The sequence below is a fragment of the Lineus longissimus genome, chromosome 14 (genome assembly GCF_910592395.1).
Source record: "Lineus longissimus chromosome 14, tnLinLong1.2, whole genome shotgun sequence".
NCBI classification, from domain to species: domain Eukaryota; kingdom Metazoa; phylum Nemertea; class Pilidiophora; order Heteronemertea; family Lineidae; genus Lineus; species Lineus longissimus.
In genome coordinates this window covers 5,277,853-5,305,026 of record NC_088321.1, presented here as the reverse complement: position 1 = coordinate 5,305,026, position 27,174 = coordinate 5,277,853, and the positions used below count along the sequence as shown (strand labels likewise).

Genomic DNA, 27,174 nt, shown 5'->3' with positions numbered 1-27,174 from the left:
TGCTGCCGACAGTGGAATTGCAGGTCCTGCTTTAGTCGACTGTGGAAATGCAGGTATACCTAGGCAGCCGACGGTGAAAATGCAGGTATCTCTTCTGCCGACAGTTGAAATACAGGTATCTCTTCTGCCGACAGTGCATAACGAGACAAACAAAGAAGGTAATTCGTTCCATATTATGTTTCAAACATGCTAATGGATGATATAAGATTAGAGCTCGTAATTCGGATACATCAAACGCTATATAAGTTGGCTAGTTTCCCCAAATGAGAGCTCCGCCTCGAGAGGTGCGCGCAGATCAGAAAGAGGCGAATTGTAATTTAATAACTGTAGCATATAGACGCACTGGGTCTCATGTTTTAACACAGATTGTAAACCTGTACATGTGCTTGCCTCTATATTTTTGCGATCCACGAAATGAAAAACTAAGAACTTGTTTTTCGGGGACTTTTTGGCAGAAGAGGAGACGATTTTCTTTCAGTTTTTTCGATAAAAATAAATGTTTGCAATTTTTAGTTTCATTAATTAAACGAGATTACATCCGAATTCGCAAAAATAAAGAGCCAGGCCATATTGTACAGCTACAGTATCATTATTTGTCAAAGCTGAATTTGATTTCTTTTTGTATCCAAGAAACTTATGTTATATTGAATTTCTATTCATACTCCAGTGTAATACTATTAAACATTATGAGACGTGCTCTGGCAAGTGTAGGCGACTGGAGAATGTGGAGAAAAGGGAGAAAGGGCTACGATTTTAAAGATGTTTTTCCTCGAAATTATTTTTGTGTACAAGTCACAAGGACTTCCTTTTAAATAAAGTTCGTAGTGTATTTTTAAGTTGAAAACATCAGATTGGGTGATGTGATGGTTTTCATGAGTTTTGTGCAGCCTATTCGAGCGGTAACTCAATATCACAAAGTGATAACGACATGTTAAATGTTTCCAAGTTTTTCAAGATTACACTATGCGTATTTTCAACTGTGTTTGTTTTATTGAAGCCAAAGAATTGTTCCATTTTACGAACTTTGGCCAAATGGTTGTTTCCGTGGTGCAGTGGTCATTGCGAGCTTCTATGTTCCATCCAAGGTCAGGAATCAGCGCCAGATCAACGTCGAATTGACGCCGAAATTTTAGAATTGACGTCGATTCCTCGAGAACATTTCTACCGACTATTTCTTGGCATCAAATCGTCGATAACGCAGACCGATTGAAACTATACGTGTTTCGATTTCTGTCGATCGTATCTATGGCATTTCGATGTTCTGGCGACCAACGAAATGTTGTGAAATGACCCTCCAAAATATTGCCCGACTCTGCCAGAGACATTTCAAGGTCCGATTTTAGCATTGCTTCGCAAATGAAAAAATGAGTATCATATCGCTGTATATTTCAGCATGATTACTATTGGTCCCTCCGAGTTGTTTGAGTTATCAATATTGACGTCGCGCACTGGTTGTAGTGATTCACATGGGTAATCTAGCAACGAACCCTGCCATCGCGGGATTAGAGAACAGAGGATTTTGTTACGAACAGTATGTTTGTTATCCTGGGTCATGATAATGTCGAATCCTAACAAACAAAATCATGTTTAGATATTAACCAAGTGTCGGGTGAGGAGTGTGCATTGACTGCTGCACCACACGAAACAGATAGTTGAAACCTGCCCTAACCCATTCATATTGTATCAGCAGTGTTGTATGTATTGTACTGCATCATATTTCATATACTCTAGAAGCATGTTGTACTTTAGGCATACGGTATCAGCAATGAGCAAACGGTATATCTTATATATGCTTTATATTTTAGATATTAGTATAGACAATGACGGAACTGTATTTCTTATATGTATGCTCGAGAGGCTTGATGTTTAAGGCACAAGGTCATGAAGGTATGGGCCACGAGAGAACTGTATTTCTTATGATCGTGAATGGGCGTCAAGCTTGATATTTTAGGCATACGGTATCAACAATGATAGAACTGTATTTCTTATGATCGTGAATGGTCGTCAAGCTTGATATTTTAGGCATACGGTATTAACAATGATAGAACTGTATTTCTTATGATCGTGAATGGACGTCAAGCTTGATATTTAGGCATGCGGTATTAACAATGAGATAACTGTATTTCTTATACGCTCGTGAAGCTTGATATTTTAGGCCTAATCAGTGCGTGCATTATTTCTGAACTCAACAAAATTGCGACCCAGACAGTAAAACGAGTCAAAGCGAATAGAAAACAAATTTTTGGTTGCAGTTTCTTTTTGAAAACTCCATTTCGTGAGATTCAGAGTGACGTGAAGACGTCTTTGCTTGAAAATTGATAATTTTATGGGAGAATAATTCATGCTAAGGGATGCAGTTCCTATTTTCAAGTGCATTTGTATCCAAAGATTCACCTGGTAATCGACATGCAATGTTTTACTGGCTGCGTCACATATTCTGATGCGTATTGTATCATAGAAACGTAATGTTTTGCTTGCATTGTGTGAATTGTATTTCTATTTGTACTCTAGAGAAACTTATTATTATCTTGATGCATTAGGGCCGTTGTATGAATGGTATTCCATTTCTGTGCTCTCGAAGCTTGCACCTAAACATTGTTCGGCGCGGCTTATTCTAGCGGAGAGCAAAGTTTTACACAGATAAGATCACTTGTAAAACGTTCCTCTGAAGTCAACAGTAATAGTGAGTTTTTGCTGTCCCGTTCCAAGAACCGATCGACCGAGATTGATCGACTGATGCGAATGACTTCATCAATTTCTGAGCTGGTTTTCTTGATCTCAAAACCGGATTTTGTCAACCAGGCCTTGGTACCCAGTTGCCGAACCGTGATTCAGAATAACATCCAGAAATTTGTGCGGTATGCATTCTTTTACGCGATAAACTGGCGAGAAACAACACAAAGGTTGGTTTGTAAACCAAGAGGGCTGATGATAAAACAGGCCGAAATCTTGGTTGTGAATGCCTGCATGCATTTCTATACGGGGAATACGAAATCTTTTTTGATATTTCCGATAATGAGAACGGGAACGAGGACCGTTTTCGGTGTAACGGGATAGCGAAACCTCACTCATAAGACTATTCAGATGTCGGTAACATATCCTTCTTTCCTCTAGAAACTTTTTATACAAGTGTTTATACGGTTTGATTTTAGATGTTTAGAGGAACGTTTCACAAAAGGAACACTTTAATGAAATGTTGCTTTGAACCAGAAGCAAAAGTCCGCAAACCATAAGACTATTGGTGGAAAATGGAATTCTACGATGAGTACAATTCAATGCATATGGGCCATTGTGTTAATTATATTCTAGAATCTTAGGATTTTTATGCTTGAACTATGTGGACAGTATGTCTTTTTGTACTCTAGAACATGTAACTAATACATGACGCAGGACAGCATAACAACCCATTGACCAGGAAAGGCGATTTTGAGTTAAAAGTTATTTTCATAAATCTCCGTTGTAGTTCACAGCAAGATGGTAGTGCAAAGATCTCGCGTTTTAACATTTGACAATTCGATTGGAAACGAATTGATGCTTATCAGTTACGTACATGTATTTCCAATTGCATCCTGCTAAACAAGATACTTGTGACATAATGTTAATTTCGCTGTATACTGCGTCATGTATTTTGATACATGTGGGCCAATGTGTGAATTGTATACTCTTTAGAAGCGTGTAATATTGTTATACAAATAGGGATTCTGAGAATGATTTCTCGTGCTCTAGAGAGAAGCATGTACTTTTTCAATGGATATATAAATCCATTTCTTCTAAATGTAACCTTATAGACGTTGAGTGCGTAAAAGCAATGAGGACGTTATTGCCAAAGCGTGGCTTCAATAGTTACCGATACAATATGTCTGTATCGTTGCTCATAATTTATATGAAATTAAATTGAATCAAATCAAATCAAATTAACTAACTTTTGTGGATGAAGTTGACATGGGCTGGAGATTTTTGGTGTATTTTACCGGTAAATGATGCCGCCTTTTGTCAATTAATTATCTCAGCGGCAGTGTGAGGATTCTCTTGTCAGAATTGCTTTCGCTACTGATTGTCTAATTGTCAATCTGTCAGTAAACGGTCTTGGTAAAACACGGATTAGTTGGTAGACGAATTCAGGCAAGTGACCTACCGCACAGCCCTTTTTGGCTCAAGGTCAGGGGAGTCTATACGATAGCCCTGTGTCCGTCGTCGTCCGTATCCTGTCTGGCACGTTTCTTAACCGCTTGTGCTATGAACATGAAACTTTGTACACATTATGACCTAGGTCACATTACCTCTGGCAGCGAATTTCGGTCCGGTCTGATTCTTCACCTGGCTACCAGGGGGCTAAAACCAAAAACTTAAAAAGTGCGATAAATTGTTTATTACTGATTTGTTTTTGCTAAAATTTCATGGTGGGTACCCCTAGCAAGGATACATCACATATCATACGGGTTTTTGATTTGACCTACTTTCCAAGGTCACAGAGATCAAGCTCTAAAATGTCACTGATAGTGGCACGTTTTGTCTTTATTTGTCCTATAGTCTTTAAATTTGGTATGTAGACGCCTGTTACGTAGCTCTACATGTTGACAAAAAATCAGGTCGATGTGGCGTACTTTTCAAGGTCACAGAGGCCGTTTGTGTGTAAATATGGCACGTTTCTTAACCACTAAAGCTATGAACTTTAAACTTTGTACACATGACCCCCTAGGTCAGATGACTTGTGACACTGATTTTCGGTCTGGTCTGATTCTTAACTTGGCCACCAGGGGGCCAAAACCAAAAATTTGAATAGTGCCATATGAATGATCTCGCTTATTACTGACTAGTTTTTGGTAAAAATTTTATGGTAGATACTCTTAGCAAGGATGCATCACATATGATACGGGTTTTTGATTTGACGTACTTGTCAAGGTCACAGAGGTCAAATCGTGTAAATTGGCCATTTGAGCGTAACTGTGGAACGTTTGTTAACCCCCAAGGCTATGAACTTAAGACTTTGTACAAAGTACCCCCTAGGTCAGCTGACCTCTGACCCTGAATTTCAGTCCGTCTGATTCTTGACTTGGCCACCAGGAGGCCAAAAGTGAAAACCTAGAAAGTGTGATATCTCGCTTATTAGTGATTCGTTTTCAATAGCATTTTTATGGTAGGTTCTCCTAGCAAGGATACATCGCATATCATATGAGTTTTTGATCTGACCTGCTTTTCAAGGTCACAGAGGTCACTGAATTTCGATCTGATCTGGTACTCAACTTGGCCACCAGGAGGCCAAAATTAAAATAGGTAAAAAGTGCAATATCTCGTTTATTAGTGACTTGTTTTTGATGATATTCTTATGGTACTTACTCCAAGCAACGATACATCACATGTCATACCGACTTTGGTTTGACCTAAATACTATACATGTACAATGTTTCTTAACCTGGATGAATTCCAAAGCACCAAATATCTATTCGGTGAGCACAATGGCCCCTGGCCGTTTCATTTTTTTAGGCAAACTTCCGTCATCAACTTTTGTAATACGGACATTTTCTTCACTACTTGTATGTCATATGGACCAAGGTATTATTCAATGTATTACGAGGGCGGATCAAGAAGATTTTTAAGAACTTGATATAACTTTTTGCTGCTGAGGCGAAACCAGGGCCTGCATCATGCTGAAATCGCTTCATATTGTGGCCACTTTCACATAAATGTTGATGTTTTATCGCTATCTGTTGACCCTTGAGTGGCAATTGAATTCTGACTAAAAACAGGTGGTGCATTTTTGACAAACTTGTTATGAAAATTTTCAGTATCTAAAAGTCACTACCATATTTTCCTTCAGGCATATACTAATCATTATACCAGAGCACTTTCTACTCATGGCTCTTCGTCCCTAGCACAATTCATACAAGGGGGCTTGTATAAACTAAATGTTTGTGACTGAGTTTTTTTAGCAGAATTTCACCAAATTCAACACTTAAATGAAACATCAGATATTAAAAATAACTGGGAATCAAAAGCCACTTGTTACAACTATAAAGTACATCTGGATGCTTTTATTTAATGCTTAACACGCATTCGACTAGCATGATTGAGGCTGATCAAATGTAATTAAAGACTGATGATTGACGTATTTGAAGAATTCGACCAGAATTCACGACATTGCCAAGTGTCATCAATATTATATTGAATAACAATGGTACATCTGGTTAGCCCAAGTGACCGATATTTACACATTTTATAAATGCTTGTTTCTACTCACTGGTGCAAATATTGGCTTTTGAAAAATAACGGAATATATTTTAATATATTTTATGAGGGTTTTTCAAACTTTTCGATTTTCAGAATTCAAAGGCTGCACCCAACCTCTGCTAAATAAGCTGCAGTTCCAGTTATTGTAGGAGTATGGGGATAATTTTAGATGCGCTTAAGAGAGTTGCATCATTGGAGCAAATTTTTTTTCCAAAGTCTGTGATAACCCCTTTTGAAATAAATGCCCCATTGTTAAAACTTATTGAACCGTCCTCGTATATAGCCAGAAGGCCACCTTGCTCTATCAAATTGGTTGGCTTGGTATAGAATTTCTGTCCTTCACTCCTTGGTTGCCCAAATGGTGAGATTGTTCAGACTGTCATCCCAATACTGTCTACTCCTTTTAGTGTAGAATGCCGTGGCCAAAATGGACAATGTATTTTTCACTCTGCTGAGCGCAACAGAGTGATAACGCTGTCAGCTGGCTGCAGCTTCATGCACTGTTCCTCCCGTGCTTCCAGAAAAGAGCTACATTGTATATTATGAAGCGCCAAACAATGTAAGAACATCAGTAGGCCTACTTGTGATTTTTGCTCGCAAGTAATAATGAAGGAAGTAATCTTTATATCACCTCAACGATTGTTGTATGCTGGTGGTGTAAAATAAAGTGAAACATGCCATATTGGCCGCGGCAATCAATTGTAAAAAAGTAGCAGTTGAAAATATCACAAAGAAGCAAAATGACACATACGGTGATTCTCTGTACACGCTTTTGATTGGACGAAATAGGTCGTTTGCTGCATATTATTATATTTAGAACATGGTATTATATTGAATGAATGCTACAATGTCGGTGGTGCATATCTATAACAAAAAGTAGAATACGAAGGTGGTGGTAAATCATAAATAGAAAAAAAGAATAAAGTATATTATTCGCATTTCAGTGTTGTAGTGAGTCATTTGCGTGAGAGAGTTGCAGCAACCAGCGCACTGTCAACAGACAAATGTTCGTGCTTCTTATCAGCCAAAATTGCTGAAGCAAATATCCACGACTTTTATTTTTTGTTGATTTTGAAATTTCGATCAGTTTTTCGAATCTAAAACTTTTTTTGCGATTTTTATTTTCGCGAATATAGGCTGTTTGCAAATTCTGCGAAAAAAAACCCTGTGTAAATTAAGGGGTTTACAGTACGGATGGATCACATGAGTATAACGGCGATCTGATGTGATCGCTACGACTGGTACTTGTATGTTTCTATTTCCCTGATCGTTCTTGTCGGCTGAAGTGCATCAAAACTTCTTCCCGAACCCCCCCACGATGACGTGCCCCAGTACAACGCAATTTGCGACCAGCTAAAAAACGGTCACCCAGGTCACTGAAGTTCATGGCATTTTTTGTCTGGTCATCAGAAGGGCTGGACTCGCGTGCAGGAGGAGGGGGTTATGACGAGAGCGGAGAAATTACAATGTCCGGAAATAGATCATCCGACAATCGAAAGTATATAATTTTTACGAAGTTTTCTCACCCAGGCAAAAAAGGTTCCTTCACTTTTTTTGTTTTTATAATTACTTCGCCGGATGGTCGGTGTTCTAGCCAACATCTTCCGGTATTAGCCTACAGCTGGCAGAAAGCATGATTGATTGATCAAAACTCAATGCAGCCGTACCCAATGCAGCCAGCGACAAGTTTTTTGGGCGCAGCTATAATTGACCTCCCATACAATAAGGCGATGTGAGGACTGTATCTATAAAGTACTAAAATGTCACAAACTTACCACAGCCTGGTTTCTTCAATTCTCTATGAGTCCACTTGCTGTCGATCCTGGCTTGGCGAGCTCCACATCTACGATACGATTGAATAGATCCTTCCAGAATCCATTCACGTGGTTTAGAATAATACGAATATACACGATTCCGAATACGACAACATATGTACACGAACAAAGTTCACAAAGATCTCATCGGCCTCCAAATAAATCAATGAATAAAATGTTACTCACGTTCTCCGTATTGGAATCACGGCCGTTAGCTAGGTAATTTTTACTTGTGGAGAAATCCCTCGGTCTTGTTACTATGAATAGCCTGCCGACCACCGCGCCAACGGCGGGTTGAGTAACCAAAGTGGCTTGGTATATAATAAGGAATACGACCAGGAGACCCGGGCTCGCGATTTTCAAAGTTGGTCAAGCAAATCTCCTGCTACACCATCGACGAGCCGTGTAGTTGGTTCCACATTGTAGCATACACCACCAAGATGAGAAATTACCATATAATTTTCCCTTTTCATCATTCTGTTTACGTTTATAAAGACTTGCTAGTTTCTATTCTTGGTTCATAAGAGTCCCTCGATATGGGTTCTTCGTTACCATGTACGAATTCTTGGCATATGAACCGATCTTACCTGTTTTAAACTGATTTTCCGGCGAAATATCGAAGAAACTCGCACGGGATTTGGCGCATCAGCAAATTTCTCCGCCAGTTGACGAAGTACCCAAAAAATCGATTACGCAGTAACCATTCCTGGCACATGACCTAATTATTATTCACTTCCGATTTGGGTCCCTCCCTTTTATTATCATAATCGACGCGTTCAAAGTTGGTCAAGGGAAATTACTTCATAAATCATGCAAATTACCACGACGAAGGCGTCATGTTTGCAGATCAACCAATCAGATCGGAGATTCCACAGGAGTCATGTGATCAAATAAATTGTTAAGGCACATTGTTGTCTAACGGCCGTGGAATAGAACGATCTAAATAATCGCGGGGTGGGAGACCTCCCTTCATGAGCCACGGCGGGAGAAAATAGTGACGGCAAACACTGCACAAAAACGTCCGTTTATGCTCCCTACAAAACGATGTCTCTACACGACGTCAATATCTCCAGAATATACGATATCCACTCTTTCCGCTCATCCAATACTAGCCTCCTCCCTATCCACAACGATCTGCCAAAATGCCATATTTAAAAGTCCGAAAAAAAGTAGAAATTAGAGAAATCCATCCTCGTCGTTATCGTCTCTCCTCCTAAATTATGTGACCTTTTCCCCGTCAGCCGCAACCGGCTGATCGGTCTTCGCGGCGGGGTCCTGCGCCCCAACAGCCAGAGCCGAGAGGTCCGACTTCAATCTGCATTGGTGGGCATGTACTAGGCCTATAATATGTAAATAGCAAGCTCTAGTCAACTCCCACAACTGTTTGACATGGGGGAGCCCCCCAAACCCCGTCCTTCTGACATATTTAGCCAGTACATTGGGGGATGAGACCCCCAAAGCCCCAACCCCGTTCTCTGAAAGTGACAGGTTTTAGTCAGTACATTGGGGGGAAATTCCTTGGAGACGCTGAACAATAAGGCCCCATAAGAAATAGTCCCCGCCCCGGTAGCTGTCTCATATCTGCGGACAGAAGCAGCTCTTTGTGGTGAAATAATAATTGAATTTTCCACCTGCTAGCCTAGATATTTGTGTATGTTTCTTCAGCAGTTAGTTAATAACGAATTTTTGTAGCTGATATATTCTTAATTGTTTTAACGCGTTTTTTTTATTCGTTTGGCGCCAAAATCAAGAATGGCAAATTTATTATCTTGACACTGGAGGCGCTGATGTCGTTCCGGAACGGTAGATGCTAAATCGGATAGCCAGGCGGTAAGGGAACTCCTGCACTCTGACCACGTGACCTACATCATTACTTCACAGTTCTGGCACTGGGTCGAGTTTGGCAGTTACTAGAAATCACGTGACTGGATCTGGATTTAGTAGTGATAAAACTGACTTTTTTGAAGTTACGTAAATCGAGAAGAAGATGACGTTTTCTTTGTCTGCAATGAAATGTCACAACTGTCTCCGCCGACGTTGTCCTGTATGTCCTAGCAGACGATTTTGAAATACATGATGTCCCACACCCGCACTTCAGTGGCGCCGGTGTGAATAAATCTACTTGCGTGAATGGTCAATGGCTCATGACGTCATGAAATAATTGCGTCACGAGGAAGGAAACAATGGGAATCATGGTAACTGTGGTTGCGGTGCGTCGTGAAAGCAGGATCGGCAAGCGCGGCCCGTATGGAATGCGACAAACTGTACCGGAACCAGAATTGTCATGGGTCTGCACAAATTTTTGCAGATTCGATGGACATGATGGATATATGAATTTTGTTTACACTTTATACACACGTAACCATTACACTCACTACGTTGTGTGAGTTACTATAGAAATGCACCCAAAAACTCTTCTCGTTACAAGCGTCAGGCGACCAAACACATTGATATAAGGACTACCATGGGTTTGACTCTCAAACGGATCACCGCAGTTATGTCTTTGTGTCCTTGAGCGAGACACTCAACCCTCGTCGTTTCAAATGGAACCAAGGCTCAGTCTACCTTTTACCTTTGCCAGAGCAAGCATAAGACTCCACCAAGTGAGAAACATTCATTTCAATAAACCAAACCGTAGTGGCATGTAAAAATACTTATCCTGGGTTGGAGGAGAATACTCCCTGGAGAAGAAGGCCTTAAAGTCCCCTGCTAAAGGAGAGTTGTATTCCGAGCTGTCCCTGGAGGACCACACCTCCAAATGCAAACACCTGACAAAGTAGAATTTTCTCGAAGAAAGATGCTCACCCTGCCTTTGAGGAAAATACTCCCTGGAGGAGAATACTAGGCAGCCGGCAGTGAAAGGGTTACCAATAAAGCAGTGATGAACGCCAACAACACTTTCAACAAAATAGAAACCAGACAGAAAACCAACCAACAGAAAACAGACTTCGAACAACAAAACGTTTTATTTGATTCATTTCTAAAAACATCCCCATCCACATCTTTTTAACTAAGTATCTTTCAAACTTTTACTGAGGCAGGTTTGCGCAACACTCAGTCTAATTCAACACGTTTTGTTTTCGTTCCCTCCGGGTGCACTGGTTTCCTCCTACAAAACAAATTGCCCAAATACCGTTTCAGTGTGGGTTTAAATAAATAAATGCAACGATTCCAGTCTATTCAGACATTTCGTACAATTGGTACTTTTTCAATGAATGACTTTACAAATTTGGTCAACCAGGTTAAATACTATTGCGAACAGAGAATGTAGTTTACGCTACGTCTTAACAAAAGTCAGCCGCGATACCCCAACGTGTTCAGGTTTGTTGTTGTTTATATGCGATTTCATTGGTTGAGGTTTGTGGGGGGCGTGGCTTCCTAGAAATTTAGTGCCAAATACCGTTTCAGAGCAAATGAAAATTAGGAACCAATCAAGAGCGGCCGTGTCCCGAGCTCAATCTTATTAAAGGGACAACCTGGAATTTACCTGGTCGGGAGGATAATGTGCCAGCTTGACACCATGCACCACCACTGGTAGTATTACACTGATGCCGTTCTCTGATAACGATTTTCACCAGTGTTGGAAGGCAGTTCTGGGCATGGCTTGCGAATTTCAAACAGGCCTAAATTTACACCCCGTTCTTGTGCATTTGTTATTGGACTTCAATGACTTTTCAATTATCCTGTTTGGAGAAATCACGCTCCTGCTGGAAGCCATTTTTGTATTGAAAAAAACCAACATATCTCATGCCCAAGTTGTCCCTTTAACATGTTTTGCGGACTCCAGCTTGATATTGTCGGAGCGAATTCAAAGAGACTGGACAACATGGGTTCCTTTTGCTGAGTCACTTTATTTATTCATACTACACATAAGCAAGCATGTATACTACACATAAGCAAGCATGTTTACTACAAACTTAGTATAGGTGGCAGCACCAATCAAGTCAGCTATAGTTTGTTCCGAAATAAGAACCACACTAAAGTCTACAACATTCTCCCCCCCCCCCCCATTGGAGGATCCAATACTTTCATCTTTGCTTAATATACATTTATGGCACTCTTTGCAAGGATAATATAAATTTCAGTATTACGGACATTACTAATTAACATTTAAACACTTAAACAACTAAACTAAACAGTAACACTTAACTTTAACTCAAAAAATTTCTGAATTACTGAACTTAGCTTAACTTCTGATTTGTCATTGTCAAATGCAATGTCAATCCGGACTTATACAGTACATCTTACTTCACTTATTCTTTTGATTCTGTGCTTACAACTGTTGGGAGAGCTATGCTTGTTTCACTTATACATCTTGTGCCATTACACATGGACTTATTTCCTTCGGTAACACATACCTTTTAACAGATTTGATGAAGTCTACATGTTTCTTCTGTTCATCAATCAAAGATAGTGTACTTTTTTTTTTTTACATTTCCTAATTTTACACACAATTATACTTCTATGGTTGTCTGAGAGACAAACGCTCAATATCTTATACTACAATGGAACTACTATTTCTTTAAAACATTGCAGTGTACTTAAATCTTCATACTGTTTTAAACAACTTTTTTCCAGATTTTATACACACCAACATATGACATCAACAGTACCTACAGATAACATACTTACAGACAACTAAAATTCACAAACAGTGTAAACCAATTTGAACAAACACAGTGTAAACTTTTTTTGTATTTTGTACCGATTTCTCAGACTAACAAATTTCATCACACATTTAACCTGAAGCCCAATTCACAGTCATGAAAGTTTATCACACAGCGACACAAATAGTTCTTTTATCACAGTACATGTGGATTATAACGCATCTCATAGACACATCTTTAGAGTAAATCGCCCATGTCTACACATCCAATCTCTTTTTGGGTTTGATCACTCTCCCCAGACGTGTCTTCACAGCCTTGTCTTTTAGTTGGTTACTGGTATTATGAGTGCTCTGTGCACCATGCCCGCCATACACGATCCCATTTTATAGTATAGCAAATGCTATACCATTTTATTGGACCGTGTATGTCGGGAAACTTTGTCGAAATTTTTTAGTATAGCAAGAAATACACGAATAGGTTCTGTCCTATTTTTCTTGTACAATTAAATGCTATACAATAAAATCATACGGTGTATGTCGGGATAGCATTATTATTGTACAATTAACCCTGCATGCTTTTGGCGCGACGAGCATCGCGTGTCTATCGGGTCTACTTCATACGTGAATTTGTAGGTTTGGCCTGCGCCGGGCTGTCCGCGTGGTTCATTGCTCGAAATAAATCAAGGTTAGATAGCGCGATGTGCACGCAATTGTACTACGTGCGTTGCGGATGATGTCATCTACTCATGTCCGATTTCACAGCGATCAGGACGACCAGGCAAACGATCAATGCGACCCGTGCGACCGTGCGACGCATCGCTATGAAGTATAAGCCTTATTAACCATGGAGGTATTATTAATAATACCTCCCTGATGTAACGAAACCCTTTATATCTGGATGCGTTCATCAGCAAGGCTCACATTACTACACCATGCCCAGTTATGGCAGCACGTAGGCCAATAACTACATGGAATCAGGTCGACGTCGACATCCTCATTGAGGAATATCGGCTCCGGGGTGAACTTTATGATGTAAAGGATCCGAATTGTCATAACAGGATAAAGAAGGAGTTGGCCTACCAGGAAATTGTGGAACAGCTCCAGAATCATCGTTCCGATTGCACCGTGGATGGCGTAAAGAAAAAAATTAATGGCCTTCGGAGCAGCTATTCGCAAGAGCTTGAGAAAATGAAAAGTAAAAAGAAGTCGGGCGCTGGGACAGATGACCAGTACACTCCAACTGTTTGGTGGTTTAAAAAACTACATTTCTTGAAAGCCCACGTTCAACCACGAACAAGCACAAGTTCAATGGCGAAATCCCGCAACGAACGTAGACATGGTAGATGATAATGAAGAAACCACTTACGAGGTAATTTTTCTATTCGGTTCTTATTTAGGGGAGCTTGCATACATTTTACCAATTTTGAACAAGTACTGATTTTACAGATTTCAGGCCCGAAATGACCAAAGGTTTACATTAATCAGTTTTTTAGGAACACCTGTTTTATGCTACAAGAATCATAAAACCTACTAAAACATACACAACCTGCAAGCTACCTTTATAGAATGCGGGTCGGAGTAATCATTTAAATGAACTTATTCTGCCAAGGTACGCGTCCGTCATCACTGTTGACGTATCGACGCAACTCATCCCTGATATTCTGTGCTGTATAGGTCGTTCTGTTTCCACCTTGCACAGACACGTCCACATATGCATCTTTGGACTTCTTCACATTCCTCCAATGACCTTGGCATACAGTACCACGTGCAGTATCTTCCCGGTCGAGCGATCCAGGAGGATAGAATGAATTTGTTTTTTTAACACGTAGAAAATTGTGAAGGGCGCATGCAGCTAGAATGAGAATTTCAACCTTTTCTGGAGACAACAGAATTGGTGCTAAGAACACTCTGAATCTATTAGCAAGAATTCCAAAGGCGTTTTCAACAACACGTCTAGCCCTGCTCAGTCGATAATTTAAAGTCCTTTTGGAAATATCCATATCACGGAATGGGTACGGTTTCATTAGGTCTTTTTGCAATGGGAACGCGTCATCGCCCACAATGAAATAGGGGACTGCCATTTCACCACCTGTTAAACGTTCGTGCGGAGGCAAATTTATGGTTCCATCTTTCATCGCCGAGTTGAGGTCACTTTTCCGAAAGACTCCACCATCTCCCACACGACCGTTGGTTCCCGCATCCACCATTAGGAATTTGTAGTCTGAATCAACAAGAGCAAACAGAACAAGACTGTGTGTACCCTTGTAGTTGTAAAAGTATGATCCCTGGTTAAGTGGTGAACGGAAGACAACATGTTTCCCGTCAAGGGCCCCAAGACAATGTGGAAAGTTCCATCGTGTTTCAAACCCTTTTGCGATCACCAGCCATTCTTCTTCCGTTGAAGGTAGCTGGAAAAGAAGAATATAGGTATTGTTGAGGAACATTGTATTTCATTGTTTAATTTTTCTCTTTAAGGGCGAGCGTACTGGTGTGTCTGACGATGAAAGCATAGTTGATGATATGGATGAAGCTTCTACGAGTGCACCTCAAACCAAGACGTCCCTAGGCCTCATTCCCCCGAGCCGTGGAAAGAAGCAAAAGAAGGGGGGAATATCTGAAGAAAATGCCATGATTCGAAAGGCTACCAACGTTCTAACTGAACTTAAGGATGCTGCTTTAACAACACCAGTTGACGATCCATGCGCAACATTTGGTACATTTGTTGCTAGTGAACTAAGGGCAATTAAGTCACCTCATGTTTTGCAAAGTGTAAAGCGAAAGATTACTATAGCCCTGTTTGATGGTCAAGACCACGACTTGATGAGTAAAACCAGTAAAATTGATGGGTATGCTACCACCAGAAATTATGAAGTAGGCCTATCAGCATCACATCCTGGTACAGAAACAAATGTAGGCATATCTGGGATGCAACAACCACAATCAAGATTGTTTAGACCATATTCTCAGACTCAACATGTTACTGACCAATGTTATGAAGGCGTCAATTGTAGTCAAGTATCAGAGCCCTACGATTATAACCACATCTAATGATGTAACATTTTCATGCTGAAATACAAGATCAATCTATTGAATTAAATCTTCATTAAGAAACAATGTTTTTTTCTTCATTTTTACCTTCAGGTAGTCTTCTTTTAGGCATTCATATAAATGTCTGCACACCTCAGGCACGAATTTTCCGATAGTGGTTGCACTGACTCTGGTAGAATACTCCATACTCTGATATGTTTCACCTGTTGCGAGAAACCGGAGGGTTAATGCCAATCTCTCGCCAAGGGAAATGGCTTCCCTCATGTTGGTATCCGCTTTGGTAATCAGTGGGGACATCTTTACCAACAGTTCATTAAAGGTCTGCTCATCCATTCTCAGGTAGTTTCTGTATGAGGCAGGGTCCTCAAGACGCAACTCGTCCATTAAAAGGCTATATGCCCCTTTTAATGGCCTCCGCAATATCCATTTTCTCGTCCAGTATCTTCGCCTCCTCCTCGTCGTCCGTTTCTTCTTGCGGCAAGAAACTCCCACGGCCAACAGTACAACGGCTGCAGAAGCCGTCGAAGCCAGTTTTGATAGTACTGGTGGCATTCTGTTGTCACGAATGGCAAAGCTAGAAGTGCGAGGGCCTATATAGGCCATAAGAACAATACACTGAACAAGACATGACACTTGACATTAAAATCATTTGATGTTACTAGCCAATAAAAGGTCAATCCTACATTAAATTATAACCCCGCCATACACGATCCCATTTTTGATGTTAGGTAATATTTGCTATGAAATAATTAGGATGGTGTACGGCGGGGTAGCAAATATTTGCATCCAATTAAATTGGACGAAAAATGGTATAGCATTTGCTATACTATAAAATGGGATCGTGTATGGCGGGCGTAATGTTTTTACTGTCTCCATCTTGTTCAGCCTGTACATGCACTTCAAGATCTTGCAGTCTCTGTACTGACCTCACAACAGTACCACCTTTGGTTTTCAACTCAACACTTCTGACCAAACCATCTCTTCCTGGGAAGAGTTTAGTGACCACTCCAATAGGCCACTGCATCCTAGGGGTGTTGTCTTCCTTAATCAGAACCATATGACCTATGTCTAAACTACCTTTTGCCTGATGTTTGTTGACAGTCGGTGGGAGATTGCGCACATAATCTTTGGACCAAACTGACCAAAACAGGTCAATTTGTCTCTGACGTATCAATTGACTTTCAGTGAGAATTTCCTGAGAGATGACCCTTTCATCCTCAGACACAGCAGTTTGGTAGCTAGTGTGTTTGCCCAACAGAAAATGAGATGGAGTCAGAGGTCTGATACCATCTACTTGATCACCCACGAAAGTCAGAGGTCTGTCATTGATACATGCCTCAATCTCACATAGACTGGTTTCTAGTTCTGTCCTGGTTATACATCGGTTACCAACTGTTTTCTTCAATGCCTTTTTTACAGATTGGACGAGACGTTCCCACCATCTTCCCCACCAGGGAGAACGCGGAACAATGTACTTCCACTTGATACCACTGGAACCTGATAACTTGGCTAACATTTTTTCAGTGGCTTTGAAAGTTTTAGCATTGTCTGAGTAGAGGATAGTGGGACATCCACGTCGAGACATGAACCTTCTCAAAGCTAACACACAGTCATCACGACTTAATGATGCTGTCAACTCAAGATGTATCGCTCTAACCACTCCACATGTAAATAACAGTATGTAAAACTTGTGACCTGGAAAGTCTAGACAATACACCGGCCCAGCAAAATCTAGGCCCGTCACTGAGAAAACAGGGGCTTCATGTACCCTCAATTCTGGTAAAGGGGCAGCAACTTGGTTGCAAGCTAATGCATCTACTCTTTGACACCTAACACAAGATCTTTTGACCGCTTTGGCCAAATGTCTGAGTCCTATAACCCAGTAGTTGTCTCTGATAGTCGTAATCATGGCCTCTACACCAGCATGTTTTGCCCTGAAATGTTCAGACCTGATAAGAAGTGTGGCAAACCTGCCCTTGGGCACGATGACTGGATGTTTTTCAGCATATGTCAGCTGAGAGTTTTCTAACCTACCACCAATCCTAACTAACCCATCTTTTCCAATGGCTGGATTTAACTTTAACAATGGTGATGATTTTCCTACAGACTTTTCCTGTTTCAGGGCTTCAATCTCAGCACTATATGCCACACTCTGCACGTGTTTCAACAATATCTGTTTTGCCGTTGCACACTCTTGTAAGGACAATTCTCCAGAGACATGTTGCTTTGTTTTATCCATGTTTTGGAGTACTCTCACGACCCAAGCTGTGATTCTAATTGCTTTCTCAAGTGTACCCCATCTCTCAACTTTGAGAACATCTTCTGGCAACCACACTCTAGCTACATTTACAATGGCCACAGTTTCTGGCTGAAGGAACCGCTCTACCTGATCAAACATCACTTTGTCTTTGCCCAGTACTAATGATCCAGCTAGCCAACTAGGTCCCGACAACCACTGTTTGGAGGAGACCAATTCTCCTGCAAGAACACCTCTAGTCATGATATCTGCTGGGTTCCCTCTACCAGGGCAGTGAGACCACTGTTCAACATCTGTCAGTTCTTGAATTTCAAGAACTCGGTTAGCAACGAAAGTTTTCCAACGAGAATGTTTACCTTTAATCCAACCTAGAGCTACAGTAGAGTCTGTCCAATACCTACACATTGTGTCAGATGGAAGTTTCAAGGCTTTCAGCACGAAGCTGACCACACGAGCACACAACAGAGCACCAAGCAATTCTAATCTTGGGAGTGAAACCTTTTTTACTGGTGTAACTCTAGCCCTGGATGTGACTAGTGATACCTCATAGCTGCCATCTGAACAGGGAATGTGCAGGTATACCACAGCTCCGTAACCTTGTTCTGAGGCATCACCAAACCCATGAACCCCAACTCCAGTCAAATTTGACCACAATGACAAGCCGTAGCGTCTTGGAATTCTCCACTGTTGTACCTCAGTCAAACCTTGCACTCATCTCATAAATCTATCATGAAGTGGGGCTGGAACATTGTCATCCCAATCCAGTTTCAACAACCATATTTCTTGCAACAAAATTTTGAGATACATGATGTAGGGTGACAAGAAACCAAACGGGTCAAACAACCTCGCTATGAAGCTCAAAACCACTCTTTTGGTTGTGACAATCTGTGTAGGGATGTCAACTCCATCAAATGCAAAACAGTCTTCTGTTTTCAACCACTTCAACCCAAGTATCTTTGTTGATACAGTACCAGAGTGAGAATCAAACTCGTGTATGAACATGTCTTTGATTACCTCATTGTTAGAGTTGCACTTTGCCAATGACAGACTACCTTCTTTTAGAATCTTTTGACCATTACGAAACAACTCACAAGTCTCATCTTCATAATCAGCCCCAGTGATCCAATCATCAACATACAAATTTTCCTTCAGTTCCTCGACAGCAGTAGAGGTTTCAGAATGAGACAGATGGTGGCGGATGGTGGCATTTAAGAGAAATGGACTGGCTGTATTGCCAAATGGGACACGCAAGAATTTCATCACCCTATCTTTCCCATCTTTTGTCCACAGGAAGCGATGGACATCCTGATCTTCCTTGTTGACGGCAATCTGTAGGAAAGCTTTGGTGATGTCACTGGTCATCGCCACCCGCCATCGTCTGAATCTGATTAGAATGTCTAATAGACCTGGCAACAAGTTGGGTCCTGACTCAATGCAATCATTCAGTGACACTCCGTTAGCCCCCTTAGCTGAGGCGTCAAACACAGGTCGAATTTTGGTAGTCAACTTTAACTCTTTTATGACTGGGAAATGGGGTAGATAAAATACGGGGCGCTCATCATTTGGTACAATTTCTGTCAGAGGTACTTCCTGAACGATTCCAAGAGTCTCTAGTTCGACCAAGGCTTCATCATACCGACCCCTTAACACTGGGTTCTTAGAGAGTTTACAGTTTAAACTTTGTAACCGGCCTTCTGCCGAATTTCTATTATTCAACAGCGATGGCTTAGCACCTTCTTTCCATGGAAGTCGAACTACATACCTATCATCTTTGAACTCAACCGTTTCAGTGAATTGTTTCATGATTATCATATCTGTTCCAAGACTCGACTCTCCGTTATCGGTCACACCAATGGACTCTAGGTCCCAAAACTTGGAGAGCGTCGCGTCTGGAATATCTGACAAAATCAGTAAATTATGACTAACACTAACATGACTGACCATAGCAGTTGACTGGCTTGGTGTCTCACTCAGACCATTTGAGTAAGACCCAGACAATACCCACCCAAAGATGGTGTCTTGAGCTACAAGACCAGTGGTGACCTGTATGAAACCCTGTTTAACAAATTTCCAATACATGTCAAGGCCAATCAAGATGTCAACTGTGACTTCTTTATCCGTGTTGTAGTCATCTGCTATGTTCAGATGACCAAGTGATTTCAATAAGTGTTTTGGTACCCTTGGTCGTTCCATAGGTGGACTAATCGCTTTCACTTTGACAACATTAAGTGATCTTGTGACACCGTCATTTGCCTGCATATCCAGGCTGTATACATTATGTACCTTACTGGCTGATGAAGAACTTGCACCAAAGGCTGCAAAGGACATGTTTTTGGCAGTCACCCACTTAGGACCGATTTTCTCTACAAAATCAGAACAAACACATGAGGTATCAGACCCAGAGTCGAACATAACAGTTGCTTCAGCTGAACCCCTCTCGCCTTTAACGAGGACGCAGGCAACCTGAGGTACAGTCAAAACCCCCTCGGTAGAACAGGACACACCTACATGCGATGTGACCGGTTTCATGGAGTTCCGATCTGCAGCCCCAGACTGACCTGAATTGGAGGGATTCTTCTGAGCAGCTCTCCTACTCGGATCACACAGAAGTTCATTGTGCCTGCCTTTGCAAGCCCTACATCTGGCCATGCAACCTTTTGCCAGGTGACCTCTCAAAAGGCAGCGAAAACACGCTCCACTGTCCTTGATCAACTTGTGGCGTTCACTAAGCGATATTTTCTTCACATCCCAGCATTTATCAGACGGATGTTTTTTGGAACAAAACACACAGTTGTTACTGTCACTATTCGAATTCTCCCCACTGCTGAACATTGCTGAGGCAGTAGGAACTCGTTGCTTAACTGTCTGCTTGCTCAACGAAGGCGATGCACATGCACTCGGTTGTGCTGATAAATTCATGTCTTTGAATGTCTCTGCTCGTTCACGACGTTGAATTTCCAATTTAAGAAATTCCAAAAGACCAATCAAGTCGCTCTCTTTCCCAGCACCATTTCGAGCCCACTCCATTCTGATATCATTGGGCAGTCTAGACAAGATGAGTGGCGTGAGAAACAGACCATACGTTCCCCCATTGACACCGAGGGACTCCAAATTTCTAACGTGTCTGTATTGTGTCCTGTAGGGACCACAAACCTCGAACAGTCGGAGACGGTAGCGAAACATTCAGCAAGGCTTGGATATGGGAAAATATCAGTCGATCCCTATTGCCAAATCGCTCCCTCAGGAGCTCGATAGCAGCACTATAGTTATCTTTTGTGATGCTCAGACCTGTCACCACCGACTTCGCCTCCCCCTCTAGGAGAGAGGTCAGATATGCGAATTTTGTTACGACAGGAATGTCTCTATTGTCATGTACTATTGTCACAAACTTTTCATAGAATGCCTGCCATTCTGTCAGCACTCCTGAGAAACGTGGTAGTTCCAACTTAGGTAGCTTTGCCTGACAGGAACTCACAGTTTTAACTACTTTTGTACTCGCACCAACACTAGGACTCAACGGCTCCTTTTTATGCACGTGTGCTTCTAAAAGTTCCTGTGCTGTACGGTACGACTTCTTAACTGCGTCCCGCCACGCACCGTGCGAATCGATCTCAGCTGCCAATTCTTTTTCGTCTAATTCACACTCTATTTCTGTTTGAATATTGTCCACTTTTCTTAAAAACTGCTCAAACTCTTTCATGTCCTCCTTTAATCTGCACAGGTTTACTGGTACCTCACTCAAAGTTTGGTCAATCGCCATCTTGGTTCGGGTGCACCAGCCTTTACATGCTGCTCTAGACTTTTTCAATCTCTTTATACTGTCCTCATCCAGCATCTTCAGTTTTAAAATGTGACTCAAATGGTTTACAATATACTTATCTAAAAGTCCTTTAAAATTTCGGCACCAATTTTGCGGACTCCAGCTTGATATTGTCGGAGCGAATTCAAAGAGACTGGACAACATGGGTTCCTTTTGCTGAGTCACTTTATTTATTCATACTACACATAAGCAAGCATGTATACTACACATAAGCAAGCATGTATACTACAAACTTAGTATAGGTGGCAGCACCAATCAAGTCAGCTATAGTTTGTTCCGAAATAAGAACCACACTAAAGTCTACAACAACATGTTTAAGGGCATAGTTTGTCAGCGACCGTGTTCTCCATTTAACTTTGAACATCGATGGCAATCAATTGATGCATGCAACCGGACAGTCATAATGATTTCCACCTTTTTGGCAACGCATATTGTCACGGCAGACACTTTTCTCCATAAAACTCTTCAGCAGAATTCCAACCAATCAGACCCGACCTAACTCATTTCTGAATTACTTCAGCCAATCACACAAGTCCTCACAAAATTGATAACTGTCTCACTTGTCCACGTTTGAATAGTCTTCTAACAAGTTTCCTAAATGGTCGTTGTGTGATTTGAATGTCTTTTTTCGATTGCCACCTTTTCGTTTTCGTTTCTGTACTGGAGCCTGAAACAGAGGAAGACATTATCAGTAATGGAAGGGGTGTGTTAAAGGGATGACTTGGGCCTGGTAATCACCTGGCCAGGAGGATAATACCTCTGTCTGCCACCATGTGCCACCACTGGTAGCATCGTACTGAAGCTGATCTCTTATAATGATTTTTGCAGACGGACACCACCTGGTTAGACTGTGCTCTCCAACCAAGTGATGGTAGCGAGCACGAGAGAAGGACACTCAAATCATAACACCAGCTTTGGCGGTGTATCTATAGGAGAAAGCCCCTCCCACTGGCTGGCTGTGGAAAGGCTAACTACCTCCCACAGCGCATAGAAACCAGTGACATCAACTACAAAATAGAACAGTGAGCAGTGACGGACACTTTGACCATAACACTAGCTTTGGCGGTGGATCTATAGGAGGCAGCCCCTCCTACTGGCCGGCTGTGGAAAGGCTAACTACCTCTCACAGCGCATAGAATTAAACTAGTGACATCAACTACAAAATAGAACAGTGAGCAGTGACGGACACTCTGATCATAACACCAGCTTTGGCTGTGGATCTATAGGAGGCAGCCCCTCCCACTGGCCGGCTGTGGAAAGGCTAACTACCTCCCACAGCGCATAGAAACCAGTGAGATCAACTACAAAATAGAACTGTCAAGTTGCGAGAGTGAGCAGTGAGTGTGGGTATACATTTTCATCAATGACTGTGGGGACACAAATTTCTCGGAACAGCCTTGCGGCATACACATTCAACTACGCAACAATATATCAGGGCTGTACCATCAATTATACACCACCCATTGAAGCTACCGCAACCTTTGCCACCGGATGCAGTTCATACCTTGGAACGGCCTTGCCGCATACACGTACCATTACAAAACAATTCATCAGGGCTGTTCCATCAGTTTTGCACCACCCATTGAAGCTATTGCAACCTTTGCCACAGGCTGCAGTTCATACCTTGGAACGGCCTTGCCGCATACACGTACCATTACAAAACAATTCATCAGGGCTGTTCCATCAGTTTTGCACCACCCATTGAAGCTATCGCAACCTTTGCCACAGGCTGCAGTTCATACCTTGGAACGACCTTGCCGCATACACGTACCATTACAAAACAATTCATCAGGGCTGTTCCATCAGTTTTGCACCACCCATTGAAGCTACTGCAACCTTTGCCATAGGATGCAGTTCATACCTTGGAACAGCCTTGCGGCATACACATACCATTACATAACAATACATCAGGGCTGTTCCATCAGTTATGCACCACCCATTGGAACTTACTGCTGTTTTTGCTCCGACGTCCTGCATGGTAGTGATTCCCCGCTGGTCCAGGTACTCATCTATCTTATTTTCATCTACCCCATCTACGGACACGCCTCGCCATAATTTTATAAATTCTGAATAAAAAGCAGAACATTTTGAAAGGGCATTGTAGTCTTGTAGTGAAAGGCCTACACTGTTGTCTTCATTGTATTTTATAGTGCCACAAATAAAACTTCTTAAAAAATGGAAGCTCATCAAAGTCCTGAAAGGTCTCGGGACAGTGCGGGGTTAAAACATTCGAAACTAGATGACAACCTCTACTGTAGTTGGAAAAAACAAGCAAACAAACTGTACTTGATATCAGACTCATAGTACTTTGAAAACCAAAAGCTTTCCTATGCAAATGAGAACCACTGAGCAATCAGAGTGTCCTTACCCTCGTCAACTGTGAAGTCAAAGCTCTTATCGTTGTAGAAGAGGATTTCTTTTTTATCGGCGGGTCGCGTGATTTTGGTGATTTGGCTGCCCAATTGCTGTAGAAAGTAAGATTGAACAGTCTTTCAATTTATGAGAAATTGTGATAGAAAGTAAGATTGAACAGGCTTTCAATTCATGACAAATTGTGATAGAAAGTAAGATTGAACAGGCTTTCAATTCATGACAAATTGTGATAGAAAGTAAGATTGAACAGGCTTTCAATTCATGAGAAATTGTGGTAGAAAGTAAGATTGAACAGGCTTTCAATTCATGAGAAATTGTGGTAGAAAGTAAGAAAGTACCACCCCCTCTGGTCCTTCTAAATGTTTGTCCAGGTCATCCCTATACATGACCTTCATGACCTAATGTCGTGACCTTAATGACCTTATGTCGTGTACGACGTTAGATTTCAACACAGTATGTAATGCATTGTGATGTCATTACTTCAAACATGCGTCGTCCTCCTATTTTTGCAAGCCAGCTGATGGAACTTGCTGAACTTTTTAAGGAGTTAAGAATTCGGACTACTTTATCAATGCGCAAGATCAAGTGAAGTTTAAACAATCCAAAGTAGAACCTCTCTATTAAGGACACCCTCAGGACTGACAAGTACTAAGTAGAGAGGTGTCCTGATTAGAGAGGTCAAATTGAATGGAAACAACCAATTTGGGACCAAAGCTAGTGTCCTTAATAGAGAGGTGTTCAGATTAGAGAGGTCAAATTGAATGGAAACAACCAATTTGGGACCAAAGCTAGTGTCCTTAATAGAGAGGTGTCCTGATTAGAGAGGTCAAATTGAATGGAAACAATCAATTTGGGACCAAAGTTAGTGTCCTTAATAGAGAGGTGTCCTTAATAGAGAGGTTGTCCCTTATAGAAAGGTGTCCGCTAAGGGAGGTACCACTGCATATAAGTTTTAAAACGCATTCTTCCAACCAGCCAACCAGCATGTTCAAAGAAGCTTAGACAACGGTCTAAGAGATTGCAGTGTGAAACTCATTGACTGTCTTTACCTCATGTTAACTCTTCCTGGAAAAATATCATAATTTGGTTAAAAGTGATCAAAAACCTATTGTATTTTGAGCAAGCCTTGTCACTGATGTCAAGAACATCGTACCAATACCCTATGAAGCCACAGTCCAATATCATAACAATACCAGCGTCATTACCCTATTTGATCTCTGCAGGAGAGTTGGAGTCCACTGAAGGCTACTGTCGACCTATGTGGTATCTTTTACTTGTCCTGGCATAGGCACTCAGGTACAAGGGACCACGGCTATCAGTCTCATCCGACAGACCCTCACGTATTTCATACATTGTAGGTTTTGTGCTGAGCCAGGAATGTTCTGTTGGAGAATCTTATAGTATCCCTTTAAATTATTTGTATTGTAGTTGTGCTGCATAAAGTTAGATGGCAGCACAATCTAGTTCTTCTCATTCTCTCCTTTATTCCAACTTATGTAATTCAAGGCCTTCTCAGGGCTTGACCCCTATCGCTCAATGCCAGTCCATTTATACCTTATGCCAAGAGCTGTTATCATACATTTCAAACCACTATATTTGCAGTTCTTCCTTCCTTTACCCCACCACGGCCACAGATGACCAGTCCCATCGGTCACAGTTCCTTGAGAAGGGGATCAAACCCGGGCCTTATTGCGGGGTAGGAAGCAGTGTTGACCACACAGTTCCTTGAGAAGGGGATCAAACCCGGCCCTTATTGCAGGGTAGGAAGCAGTGTTGACCACACAGTTCCTTGAGAAGGGGATCAAACCCAGGCCTTATTGCGGGGTAGGAAGCAGTGTTGACCACAAAGTTCCTTGAGAAGGGGATCAAACCCGGGCCTTAATGCAGGGTAGGAAGCAGTGTTGACCACACAGTTCCTTGAGAAGGGGATCAAACCCGGGCCTTATTGCAGGGTAGGAAGCAGTGTTGACCACACAGTTCCTTGAGAAGGGGATCAAACCCGGGCCTTATTGCAGGGTAGGAAGCAGTGTTGACCACACAGTTTCTTGAGATGGGGATCAAACCCGGGCCTTATAGCAGGGTAGGAAGCAGTGTTGACCACACAGTTCCTTCAGAAGGGGATCAAACCCGGATCTATTGCAGGGTAGTAAGCAGTGTTGACCACACAGTTCCTTGAGAAGGGGATCAAACCCGGGCCTTATTGCGGGGTAGGAAGCAGTGTTGACCACACCGTTCCTTGAGAAGGGGATCAAACCCGGGCCTTATTGCGGGGTAGGAAGCAGTGTTGACCACACAGTTCCTTGAGAAGGGGATCAAACCCGGGCCTTATTGCGGGGTAAGAAGCAGTGTTGACCACACCGTTCCTTGAGAAGGGGATCAAACCCGGGCCTTATTGCAGAGTAGGAAGCAGTGTTGACCACACAGTTCCTTGAGAAGGGGATCAAACCCGGGCCTTATTGCAGGGCAGGAAGCAGTGTTGACCACACAGTTCCTTGAGAAGGGGATCAAACCCGGGCCTTATTGCAGGGTAGGAAGCAGTGTTGACCACACAGTTTCTTGAGATGGGGATCAAACCCGGGCCTTATAGCAGGGTAGGAAGCAGTGTTGACCACACAGTTCCTTCAGAAGGGGATCAAACCCGGATCTATTGCAGGGTAGTAAGCAGTGTTGACCACACAGTTCCTTGAGAAGGGGATCAAACCCGGGCCTTATTGCGGGGTAGGAAGCAGTGTTGACCACACAGTTCCTTGAGAAGGGGATCAAACCCGGGCCTTATTGCGGGGTAGGAAGCAGTGTTGACCACACAGTTCCTTGAGAAGGGGATCAAACCCGGGCCTTATTGCAGGGTAGGAAGCAGTGTTGACCACACAGTTCCTTGAGAAGGGGATTAAACCCAGGCCTTATTGCCGGGTAGGAAGCAGTGTTGACCACACAGTTCCTTGAGAAGGGGATTAAACCCGGGCCTTATTGCGGGGTAGGAAGCAGTGTTGACCACACAGTTCCTTGAGAAGGGGATCAAACCCGGGCC

General features: G+C 42.0%; 2 protein-coding genes and 1 long non-coding RNA gene across 16 annotated transcripts in view; all 3 read right to left on the bottom strand.

The window, feature by feature from the left end:
• Positions 1-9,234, bottom strand: part of LOC135498848 (uncharacterized) — an 82,567-nt gene extending 73,333 nt beyond the window's left edge. For all 11 annotated transcript variants that reach the window (XM_064789332.1, XM_064789335.1, XM_064789342.1 and 8 more), the window contains exon 1: positions 8,004-9,234. The gene's annotated coding sequence lies outside the window, so the exon portion shown is untranslated. The remainder of the gene's footprint in view (positions 1-8,003) is intronic.
• The window catches only part of LOC135498832 (uncharacterized), a 399,598-nt gene that overhangs the window by 237,584 nt on the left and 134,840 nt on the right, over positions 1-27,174 (bottom strand). The gene's annotated exons all lie outside the window — the stretch shown is intronic.
• The window catches only part of LOC135498777 (transcription initiation factor IIE subunit beta-like), a 30,351-nt gene continuing 25,097 nt past the window's right edge, over positions 21,921-27,174 (bottom strand). For all 4 annotated transcript variants that reach the window (XM_064789224.1, XM_064789226.1, XM_064789222.1 and 1 more), the window contains exons 6-8: positions 24,142-24,238; positions 23,724-23,839; positions 21,921-22,440 (exon numbers count right to left, since the gene is read on the bottom strand). In XM_064789224.1, coding sequence (XP_064645294.1) covers positions 22,330-22,440; positions 23,724-23,839; positions 24,142-24,238 — 324 coding nt within the window. In that variant the 3' untranslated portion in view covers positions 21,921-22,329. The remainder of the gene's footprint in view (positions 22,441-23,723; positions 23,840-24,141; positions 24,239-27,174) is intronic.